Here is a 12,988-nt window from a genome sequence, read left to right on the forward strand (position 1 = left end):
ATTTTATAATATACTTACAACTCTTATCATATAATAACCACAAAAGTATATTAATCACTCTGCCTAAGTAGATGATACATGCTATAAAACTGTAATCAATAATATAGATACCAAAAACCAATACTTTTGTATCTTCTTCAATCATCAAAAATTACAATTTATCTTAAAATTCCAATGCAGAATGCGTAGAAGAAACTTTTTCGAATTCATTTTGAAAAGATACTTGTATACGTATTCTCGATATCATAAAAAAGTCCTACAAATAATCATTTTTCATATAAGATCAAGAACTACGAGTATTCAATGAATTTTTTGTGCATGAGAAAATGTATTGTATCTGTAATTTTTAACTGCTTGATAATATCTATATTTGTTTGTTTGCAGGAGTTTGCAGTAGGGGAAGAAGGAGATGAAAATGTCAACTGAATTTCTGTGTTACAAAAGATAAAAAATATTGAATTGCAGCCATAAATAAAGAGTAATTTTTATACACAGACAAACGTATCTACTCTAACCTCACGAGCGCCATATGAAAGGACTTCGGCAGAATGACACAAATTCATTTATGTTTACTTTTTAAAAGTTCAAAAATTGAAGAAGCAAAAACTCAAGCGAAAGGATTAAAAACTTATTGCCATTTATGAACCCAAGTGCATTGAGTTGAACAAATAAAGTATAAATAATAGACAAACTCTTCATACGAGTGCAGACATGCGAGTATAAGCAAAAAATATAATTAAATTTGTTGTAAATTTGAAGGATGCTTGAACAATTGAGATACAAATTTAATTCGTGTTTTCCATTTTACTAAAACAGCATTTTCACTAAAATTAAATAACAACTAAAATGGCGATAAAAATAATGGCAATATAAATATTCAAAATATATGAACTAATTTTAAAATTAATAACTTGATCAATTAAATAATAATATATATATTTTACAATTAAATATTAAAAACTGTATATCGAAAACTGAAATAAAACTTAAATGGTAAAAACTATACACTTAAACTATGTAAAATAAATAAAGCCAAACATTGGCATTTTATCTGGTTGGGAAACCACCGAAAATTGTACACAACTGCTTGCCAAATCGTACAAGTGCAAGTACATAAGTAAATAGTTAAACAGATCCAAACTTAAGTCATGCAAAATTTATTATTATATGAAGCAACGTCAACTCTATCACAAAGTGCTAGCGCCGGACTACATGCAGATAGCATCGGTTTAGGTATGAACAATCCCAGCACAGAAGTGACAACTGCAGCAGCATTAAATAACACTTGGACGCTATGGGAGTTAGCAACTGCTGCAACTTTAACAGCAGTAACCAGCTTCACAACGCGCACTTTAATGGACGTTGAACGGGGTGGTAGCGATGGTATAAGCGATAATGACGGAGGAAGTGATTACCTGAATAAACTACTGAATGCAACCACAAATAATACACAAGACCTCTTCATTGCTTCTACCGAAACTCCATATGTACCATATCAATTACGTCCTGAAACATATATTGTACCTGTATTGTTTGCTTTCATCTTTATAGTTGGTGTCCTCGGCAATGGCACTCTGATTGTTGTCTTTCTTGCTGTGCGGCAAATGCGGAATGTACCAAATACGTAAGTGCACGTAATTATATTATTGTAATTGCTATAAGTTAACTTCATCCGCAATGGCTCTTGTTAAATGTTGTATCACTTCACATTTGTAATTGTTTTTGAATCTGAAACCCTTATTAAGCATTCTTAATCAAGAAATACTTAGTAGTGGTTTAAGGAATACAAAACTATAAATCAATCAGCTGTGATGCTTAAATTTCCAAATAAATATATAAATTTTAGTTAATTCAATGTTATTTGTGATTGTCACTTGATTGTTAAAACTGCAATTACTCTTATTTCCTTTATGTGTTATTTGAAGTATTTTTTTATATATAAAAACAACAATATTTTGAACTTGCACTTATCTTATTTAACATTGATTAATTATTAACACTAATCATGAAAGTATGTATTTAGTAAAAAATTTTCTCCCGTTAACACAAATACCTTTACGCTAGTTGGTTGATTGGTTGCAATGGCAGCCCATTAGATAACTTCCATCTACCTCAATTAGCGTTTTTTGGCGTTTTGCTACCACATTCCTCCCAAGAACCCTAGTATAAAAGAGTAGAGATTTTATCCATCCCGTCGACTTTAGATAGATTAATAGGTCTCTTGTCTTCACCGATGAACTGTCTTATAAACTACCAAAGAAGTATCTTCCTACGAACCTATATCTTCTGGACGCCAAAGCCGGGCATTCACAGAGAAAATGTATTATGGTTTCTTTCTCCTGCGGGTTTTTACAACTTCTGTAGTGAGGATTATGGGGAATGCGCAGTTTTTCTGCAAGGGTTCCTACGCACCAATGACCAGATAGAACTGCATTAAGCCTTGCAGTGTTCACGTGGACTCTTTTAATGGGTACTGAGGATCTATGACTTAAGTGCTTTCCATCTGTTATTGGCAAGTTGCAAAAAGTAGCGGAAGGTACTTCACTTTTCTACACAGAATAATAATAAATAATAATTTTAAATAATAAGTAAAAATTAAAATATATTTATTTTACAGAACAATTATTCTTAATTGCTTAATTAGCATAAAAAATAAATAAAGAAATAACAATAAATCGTAAATAACAGAAAAGCTGGCTAAAAATTATTAATTAAAAATACAATTTAATATATATCATATGAGATTCCGTGATATCTCCGTAGTAAATTTTGCATCTTATTGTTTTTATTCTCATTGCAAGTTATTAAATATTTTTAAAACTTGCCGCTGCGGGTTATACATTTTTCTTTTATTAGTTAAATTAAAACCGAAATAGTTTATGAAAAACGCGTCTTGTTAAATTCTGGCTCATTCTGGTTACCTTTACTAGGTAGCATATGGATTGTCTGCAAGTTATTATACAGAAGAGGTCAGCTACTTTTTGACCAGAGGATATTTATATTTAATTTATTTCAAGTTTGCATAATTGTTTGCGCTTTACGGTAATTTCAAATTAGAGTATATAAATGTTAATAGTGGGAGTAAAAACAATAAAGGTCAACTGTAAAGCAAACACTTATTCGTTGGCAAATAAAGATTAATATTCTCAAATAAGGAAGCAACGCTATGTGGCGTATGAGTAACCTTTAATTTATTTACATATAAACTAAACATTGCTTTGCTTCGCTTTCAAACAAATGATTTATGTACCAATTTATTGCACGTTATTTAAGTATTATGACGTCATTTATTTGTACTACGTGCCGACATAAAAAAACGTGATATATAATAGTGGTGGAAAACGAAATATATAAATAAATAAATAAACATATATTTAACACGACATAGTATTCTGTGTGACACGGAACCTGGAATTCGCTTCCAATTCCCATTTCCACCCACTTAGGAATATATATGAGTACACCAAAATTGCTGCTAATTGAATGGAAAGGAAATTTTAATATTAAATTTAACATTTTTAATGTGGTCTGTGTGAGTATTATTTGATTTATTGGCAGCCACATATACATTACATTAAAAGCTGAAAATAAAATAATAATATGTTACTGCTTTTGTGATTTTATCAATAATTACACATTTGAAAATTTAATGGACACTTTTATGCTTGCTTACAGCATTTTTATACGGACATATATGGTATGTAGTAATAAATACTTAAAAGCGCTTTGTATGAGTTTGAATTTAGCACTTTTGCTATTTTTATAGAATAATGACTACAGTTTTAGATTTAATATTTATATTAAATTTTATAAAATGAAATTATTGCATCTTATGTTATTAAAATTTAAATAATCCCTATTAGAATGTATTTAATATAAATACAATACATTAACTATTATATGTTTAAATAATGTGTGCATTTCATTTAAAAAAATATTTTCTACTTTATTGCATTTGTTATGCAAATCAAGTTCTTATCTAAAATTAATATCAGATATAAATTTTAAATTATATAAATGACAAGTAAAATTAAAAATATATTTTCTTCTAGAGACAATGTAATTTTCATATCCTTTATATTGCAACATTTTTATTTTTTTTTATAAAAGAACCAAATTGCGAAAAGAATCTTCTTTCTATTAAAGTGTCATATACAATTCTTTGACGTTATGCTACACACTTAAAATAATTTTATTTTATTTCAAACTACATTTTTTCATTTCAACACATTCAGTTTAAATTTAAGTATTGCTTTTATATTGCACATATCCTGTGCACATCCTATTTTACTATGACCAGAAAATAACATTTTTATACATTTCGTAACCTTTCCACTAAGTGCGGTTACCAACAACTACAAATTCTAAAGATCAGGAATACTTAATTTCCCATTTATTGTATGAAACCTTACATTTTCCATATAATTTCATTTGGATTTTAAAACGTTGGTAATTCGATTTTACAACATCAGAAACACATCCTCAGCAAAGTGTGAGCACTAAATGTGTTAGAATAATGTGACTCTAGCTTAGTAATGGAGTGCTCGCAAGTGTCAACTCTGATTTTTAGGAGAAACTATAATTGTACTGTCGCCATGACTTTTATAAATTTTCCATTGTCACAACAAGTTCAATGCTGGAGCTTAATTTCATCGTCTCACTTATCCGAGCAGCATGCCCGTATTAGTACACAATGTGACTATAAACTTGGGTACATAATCCATTTAGCACAACAATTTGTGTGAATACCCCAACTTTGATATCACAAAAGTTAAAGTTCGTAATTGGATTTGGCGAAGAAAAGTTGAGCATAAACTAAAATTGCAAGTAATGCACAAAGTAAATTGCTCTGATGCATTTCAAACACTTATAAAACAATTTAAATATAAATAATAATAAATTTTAAAAATTTTATTGAGGTGAAAATAATAATACGAGTAAATAAGAGGAAAATTAAAAACTAAATAAAATTTATTTTACGAAAGCACGTAAATATTTACAGTGAATTTAATAAAATTGTCTTACATTACATTATTGTTTTAAATTGAAGATCATTATTTTATAATAGCGAATTTTGTTAGGATTCCACTTTCCTAGATACGCCCATTTAACAACAGATTTTTTATAAAGACAACTTAAGCTATTTTGAGAAACTTTTTCCACTACGTTTAGCATCAATATAGACAACTTGTCAAAATGTCGGGCTTCAAAATGTCGGGCTTGTCCTTATTCGATATTTGTGCATATTCTAGTTGACGTTAGGTAACGAGTGTAGTTTTTTATAAATATACTCAATGAATAAAGTGTACAATCTTGAACCTTAATATCCTAAGAGGTAAGGTATATTGGCATATAGCGTAGCAAAAGAAATTGTTCTAAATAACTGACTCTATTAAAATTTGTCATCAAATCGCCAATCCCGCAAAAATTGGAATTGTACCAGATTTTGGAAACATATATATTGATTTTAGTTTTTATATATATAAAAATATATATATATATATACAAACCATAAAAACCATATATATATAAAATATATTTATATATTTATTTTTTTTGGTTTTTGGTTATATTAATTATTTAATATCTTTAATCTACATTTTAAGCCATTTAAGTAATTGTTTAAAATATATTCTTATGGCAGATAAATGATATATGTGACATTTACTTCTAATATATGAATACAATTATTCGATGAGTATTAAAATTAATGGTTAATTTGACCATTAAAATTTAATTAAAGAGAGAGAAGCAATAAATCAAAATACATTTAAACTGCATTGAGCATCTATAATATGTATATACACACTTTATTTGAATAACCTAATCTATTTTTAACTTAAGATATTCATAATGAAGGACACTATTGACCGCAGTCAATGCTTTATATATTGAATTTACTGTCCGCAGCTTATGAGTTATAACCATCCTTGGCTTCTCTTTGAGTGGGATTACCTAAAGATATTTGATCTTTTTGATAAAAATTCAATTTTACTTTGATTTGTATTCTGCAAACGCAGAATATACGTGGTTACCACGTACAATTTATCGAAGATAAATTTTGATTAATCTCGAAATGTGTTTAAATCATTTCTGCCATTTCCAGAAAACAGCGATAACTCAAATTTATGATTATCAATTTGTCAATTCCTGATTTAAACAATTCCTGGTTCGAAAATGGCATTTAAGCTTTTAGGTAGAAAATTTATTTGTTATTTTCATACACTTATCCTTAAGATTTTGAATTATTTATTAATAAAAAATATAAATAAATTAGTTGGTAACTTTTAGTATCTCAAAGAGTCAGAAAAACATTGCATATTGATAGTTAACACTGTACTATGTGCCTACACCTCTCAGTTTAGATGACTGATTGTTATTCCAGTAGTCACACATTTTAAAAATGAATCCCTGTTGAGAAATAATAGGATTTAAAAATTTATTTTGTTACATCTTAATAACCGCTAAGCAAAATTACTCTTACTACATTTTATATTTTGCTTAGAATTTCTCTGCTTTGTATGCACAAATTGTGGCTTTATTTATAAAATGGTTTTGGTTCAATTCACTCTTGCAGGTATATACTTTCTTTGGCACTGGCTGACATGTTGGTAATAATTACAACAGTACCACTGACCTCCACCGTGTATACAGTGGATTCATGGCCATGGGGTAGTTTCCTTTGTACGCTTTCGGAGTTCATTAAGGACGTGTCAATTGGTGTGTCCGTGTTTACACTTACTGCTTTATCAGGCGATCGTTACTTTGCAATTGTGGATCCCCTAAGGAAATTCCATGCTCATGGTATGTACAGTAAACAGCTAGTGAACTCCACACCACACACTATACAGCTCATAGTGTATAGTATATCCTGCTTTAGATAACAAATCACGGGACAGTAGAACTAATCGTTGTTTACAATGAATTTTTTATTGCTTTTCCGTATTTTTCTGTAGGTGGTGGAAAGCGTGCAACTCGCATGACTATTGCAATTGCGGTTTTTATTTGGATTTTAGCCATTTTATGCGGCTTACCGGCGCTGATTGGAACTTATGTGAAAGTGAGTAAAATAGAATTTGTTCTATGATATTGACATAAATATTATATTAATTAAAATTGTTTTTTCCCTGGTCACTTATCTCCTCCTTATCATTTTTGTTTTTCTTTCTTTTTGTATATTTTTATACATGGGTAGAAAATCGAAATTAATCGGAACAAATCATTTTCACTCTGTTATCCTTTCCCTGAGGAATGGGGCATGCAATATGCCAAAACAATGGTAATGTTAAGGTTTTCGGTCTACTATGCTATACCACTCATCATAATTGGAGTATTTTACGCATTGATAGCCAAACATTTGATGTTTACAGCCAGCATACCGGGTGAGATGCAAGGTGCTGTTAGACAGGTAAGTGATAGCAAGTATACAAAAGCATTCCATGAGATAAATTAGGTGATGAGCATGTTATGTTATTAATCAAATTCCAGGTAGCAGTAGAAGCTCAACTTTATTTCTTAATCTGAATTTGCTTTGTTGAACATTAGATTATTAGCAAAAATTCCATGAAATAATTGAACAATGCTTTTCAAAGATATTAAGATTTAAGATATTTACTAATGAGCTTAAATCAAGTGCTTTATGTGTTTGTATTGATTGATAAGCGGTTTTTGAAAATCACCTTGAATAAATGAAGATTTCCACATGATTAAATTAATTAATATTGATTGATGTAATTGTGGATTTTCAATCACACTAAAGCTATAAAACTCATTTTTACAAAGCAATTTTTTTTTTTGATTTCTAATTTTATAAGAAAAAAATCTCATAAAAACAATAAAAAGTATAAGAGATTACGTACCAGTCAACGACAAACAATACTAGAGTATTTGCTAAATATATGCAAATTTCATTAGAAGTTGTATATGTGTTTCTAGACCTCAGAGCAGCAATGTAGGATTAGTTCAATATTGGTATTTGCGTTCATTGGGTAATAGATTTAGTAAGCGAAGATATTTAGTTATATTTATTAAGCGAATCAGACATCCGACTTTAACTGCATCAATTGCGTAAATGGAAGTTGATAGATTGATTGGTTCGTATGCCTCTAATACTCATACATATATCGCCGTTGACTCCATATTTTAGGACAGGAGTGTCCAGATCAGATCCAATCTCGGACCAACACCAATCACTGTACAGAATGGAGGGCCGCCAAAAAACAAATACATGCGTTCATCTATGTATTATAACACGGTTATAAAGTTAAAACTAGTTTCATTAATACAACAATTTAGATTCATTTACTTGGTATACCATAAAAATAAAATAATATGGTTTTACTAGATCAACTACAAACATTAGCCGCGGATTGCATATGGCCCACCTGTTTAAGGATATGCTTCAATTTTTGCTTTCAATCTTAACGCCATGGAAAGTCTTCCTTACCACTGCTGACAGTGGTCTCCGATTCAACTTATGTACTAAGCCTACTCATCCTTGACATTAAATTAATATTAGGAAATAAATCATATTTTTGGTCATTTTTTAAATAAAAATCTTTTTAAAAAAAACTATACAAAGCTCTAATATTTACTTTACACATTTTAGGTTCGAGCTAGACGTAAGGTTGCTGTAACCGTTTTGGCTTTCGTAGTGATATTCGGCATATGCTTTTTGCCATATCACGTCTTCATGCTGTGGTTTTATTATTGGTAAGTAATAGAAGTATTTTTACTTACATTAATATCAGCATTAATTATTTGCTAAGACTTTAAGATGAGTAGTCACGATACATTTTTAATTATTTTTTGAGCATTCGTTTGCGATTTCTAATGAAATTAATTTTACATTTTTATTTAAACTCATTTCAGGCCCACTGCACAGGAAGATTACAATTCTTTTTGGCATATTTTGCGAATTGTCGGGTTTTGCATGTCATTTGCAAACAGCTGCGCAAATCCTGTGGCGCTGTACTTCGTCAGTGGAGCCTTTCGCAAACATTTTAATAGGTATTTGTTAATTCACTACAATCCTGAAGTATGATAAAATCAAGTGTTAAATTACATACACATAACGCACAAATATATAATAACTAATCCAATTTTCCACAAAAATGTATTTAATTTTGCTTACTAACCAACGATTGGCATAGAAATAGTATCTATCGTATATAAATATTTAACAAAATTCTAAAGTGAACTTCAATTGAATTGATTGATTTATTTGCAAAATTTCAGCTTTGAACATAAATGAAATTTTATAAAATTTTCACTTGAAATACATTACGGTAACTGGGAACTATTTATATTATAGGATAATTTTTGTATACCAGTTAATTGCGATTAGCTATACTAAATATATAGAAGTTTATGTGATCAAAAATTTCAAAAATTAATAAAATATCTAAATAGGACTATTTAAAATTAAAACAACAAACAGTAAAGTATATAATTATAAGACCTTTTTTAGTTGATTTTGTTTGATTTTTTAAAAAAATAAATTATTTGAGGTAGTATATAATGTAGTTTTGTCGTAATTATCTTTAGTCATAATTTTGAGTTTGCTCAAAACATATATTCACCTCCAACTTCACCAACTTTCTTGAATCTCAAATGAATTTATTGTTTTAAATTTTTGAATATGTAACTTGGTATGGAAATATAAGAAACTTATTCAACAATTATTCTGTATTATCTTAATACACTCACTACGTTGCTCTGGTGTTTCCTTGCTCCTTTTGTTGCTTTACCAATTCTCTTCATTTTTAGAGTATTGCACATTTTCCCTTCTTTTGTTTCTTGGAGACATTTTTATTATTCTAGATAACAATATATATATATTAATATATATATATTAATTTTTTGATTTAAAAAAAAGTGCCTAAGAGTCGGACTCTTTCAGTAAATAGTCTTTTTACGACATTCAGTTTAACAACATTCCAAAAAATTTCTTCAAAATCACCTTTATGATCTATTTAGTTAAGATAAATATTCTGATACAGATTGTGTTATTTAATAGAATAGTTTAAAAGATATTAGATTCAAAATCGAGTACAAAACCTATTCCTACCAACCTTAAAATCAATTTTTTTAAATAAATTTTGTTTAATGTGTTCAGAATAAAATAAAACCTCTACTGAAGAAAGGTTTGATTTTCAAAAGACGGTGTAGTGTCTTTGGTAATCGTATTCTATATTATCATGTAATTGCAAAAATTCATTGTAGAAATATATAACTTGTAAGTATTAAACGAAGTGCATGAATTTAAGCACATTGAAAGCATATGATCCTAGCACACCCTATACCTTTATTATCCTTAATGTCTTTCTTTTTTTTTGTCATATCCGCACAAAAATGGTATCGCAGATATCTCTTCTGTCAAGGCACAAATGTTAATAACAAAAAACGTCACCAACATGACACACTTTGCATGCATCGGAACACTTCCTTGACCAGCACCGCATCGAAACGCTATCAGTCGAGACATTCCTGCCATCATCAGAGCACGATAAGAAGGTTAGTATTCAATATTCATCAATAGGCAGTACATACTGAGAAATCACAAATTTTTTATATTGATTTTTGTCTTTGTCATTCTGTTTGCATAAAAGCCGCTTACAGGACACAACCATAACCATGATACCAAACGGTAGCAAAAATGGCGCCGGAAGTGCTACCACCGACATAAGCGATTATTGCTCACATCAGCACCATCAACTTATGTGAGATTTTATTAAATACAACCGTAGACCACAAGAAGGTCCCAACAACAGTAATGAAAGTTATAACGGTTGCGAAATGGGCACTACACCCAACACAACAACGTCTCCAGCTGAACCAACAACAGCGTTTATAGGAGCTGAGCTGAGCGAAAGCGCCAAAATGTACTTTAAGTCAAAACGTCACATAAGTTTTCATGTTTCATGCGATAAAATGTAATAAAAATTTTGTTGTAACTGCAATGACAGGACTAAGCAGTATTGAACTATAAAAGGATAAAAGAATTTATATATTCATGTGGAGTATAAGGTTAAATTTTAATGTAAGGTATATTTTATACAAAATATTGTATTTGCAATTTTATCTCAAAAGCTTTAATACAATATTTTTTAAAATGAGATAAACTTAAGTCAATGGAAAAAGAATTTCAAATACTTCTACATTAATTAACAAATACTTTGCTTATTAAGTGATAAATTTTAAAATAATTAAGATTATTTTGATTTTTAGTACCTAGAACTACATTGTAGTAGGAAAGTACAGAAAATAACGAAGATTATTTTTAGAAGAACTAAAATCATATCTACCATATTTAGATTCGGTATTTTATTGTACCTAAATAAGATACAAATCCGTAAATGTTATTTCACTACACGCATATGCAAACCAAGTCAGAGAAGCTTTTGAATATAAGGCCTAAGTAATTTTTCTAAGGTTCTCTTAACTTTAAGATTTCGAAATTAGTATTAAAAATTCAATAACATAAATAAATAAATAAAATTATTTGTATTACTTGTACTGGTATAAGTATTTCATGTTGTAAATATATTTTTCAATGTAAAATAAAAATAATTTGTGGAAGATCATATGTTGTAAACATGTAAAATTTAAAATAAAGTCTTAAAATGTGTTTTAAATTAAAATCCTAAATGCAATTTTTAATTCATAATAAATATTTGAAGTGTGTTGAGGTAAGTGATTTCTATGTTAGGAATTTGAAAGACATTTGATTACAGTTTCATTTTAATTAAAAATAAATATTATTCAACAAAAGAATATATTTTTATACCTGAAATCAAAAATTTATCTTATCAATATAAATTATTTGCATTTATAGTATATCAAACGAGGCAAAATTTAAAGGATAACAAACAAACCATAAGCATTACATTTGCATTATCGCCAAGAATTACACATTTTTCAAAATAGTAGCTCTGGTCTGAATATGTATCGGAATATAGGAATTTATAAGACAAATAATGTTTGACATTTACAAAAAAATTACATAAAACATAATTCATATTTTCATAACTACCATATGTTAAGTGGATTTAATTTCTTTTTGGTGCTTACTATTTTAGGATCTTGGCCAATTCCAAGACTTCCCTCCAAAAAGCATTTTAATCTTTGCCAATATATCCATTTCGATGCCTTTATAATCTAATCTGTTTATATTACTTACTCTTGAACGTCACACTACACAGTTATCTGGAAACAAAATTTCTGATTTTTCAAAATGACAAAGTGAGATAAAACATAAGTTATCCATATAACGCGTTGATATGTCTGATCGGGTAAATCTAGTTGGTCTTGGAAAAAACTAAGATTTCGTGCTAAAAAAAAATCGCCACTTTGGTAATTCCTTGACCGAATCGCGGTGAGCTTGCTAAAACCGTGGTCAAAAAATCGGCCAGAAAGGTTTTGATGCGAGTTTGGTGTGTTTGACAGCGAATCATCTACTATAATATAAGCTGCTCCCCTACGGCAAAACTCTTAGCTTGGAACTGTACTGTCAACAATTGGACCGTTTGAAGGATACAATGGCCCAGAAACTAGCAGCTTTCGGTAAAAGGAGAGAAATTGTGTTCCATTGAAACAGCGCCAGGCCTCACACATCGATAATGACTCGCCAAAATCTGCGAGAGCTTGATTTTGGCGATCAGTCCATGGCGAATGATTTTTATAATGGAATATTCGCTTCAAAAGAGGCATAATGAAATTACTATCAAATTAACCATAAGTCATGCTAACTATTTGATATCGGGTGAAATATTTCTTGTAATATTCCTTGAAATATAATTTCTTATAACCGATATTCAACAAATTTTGTCCATACATTAATAAGTTGACTATTTTTGAAAATTGGGAAATGTTACAATACTGTTGAAAATAGAATTTTAAGATAATTTAAATTGACAACTCTTCTTTGTTGAGAAATATCGAAATGTGAATGAATATTAAAATTTATTTTGTTTCAACCTTCCAGCAA

General features: G+C 29.2%; 1 protein-coding gene across 1 annotated transcript; it reads left to right on the forward strand.

Moving 5' to 3' along the window:
• The first annotated feature begins 1,013 nt into the window (after positions 1–1,013).
• On the forward strand, positions 1,014–11,029 carry LOC119679318 (neuropeptide CCHamide-1 receptor-like). The gene is made up of 8 exons (XM_038091597.1): positions 1,014–1,624; positions 6,578–6,804; positions 6,957–7,060; positions 7,196–7,408; positions 8,609–8,712; positions 8,872–9,009; positions 10,366–10,515; positions 10,611–11,029. The coding sequence occupies exons 1-8, from the start codon at positions 1,149–1,151 to the stop codon at positions 10,723–10,725; spliced, it is 1,527 nt and encodes a 508-aa protein (XP_037947525.1). The 5' UTR covers positions 1,014–1,148; the 3' UTR covers positions 10,726–11,029.
• Positions 11,030–12,988: the final 1,959 nt, after the last annotated feature.

The sequence above is a fragment of the Teleopsis dalmanni genome, chromosome 2, assembly GCF_002237135.1.
Source record: "Teleopsis dalmanni isolate 2A chromosome 2, ASM223713v2, whole genome shotgun sequence".
NCBI classification, from domain to species: Eukaryota; Metazoa; Arthropoda; class Insecta; order Diptera; family Diopsidae; genus Teleopsis; species Teleopsis dalmanni.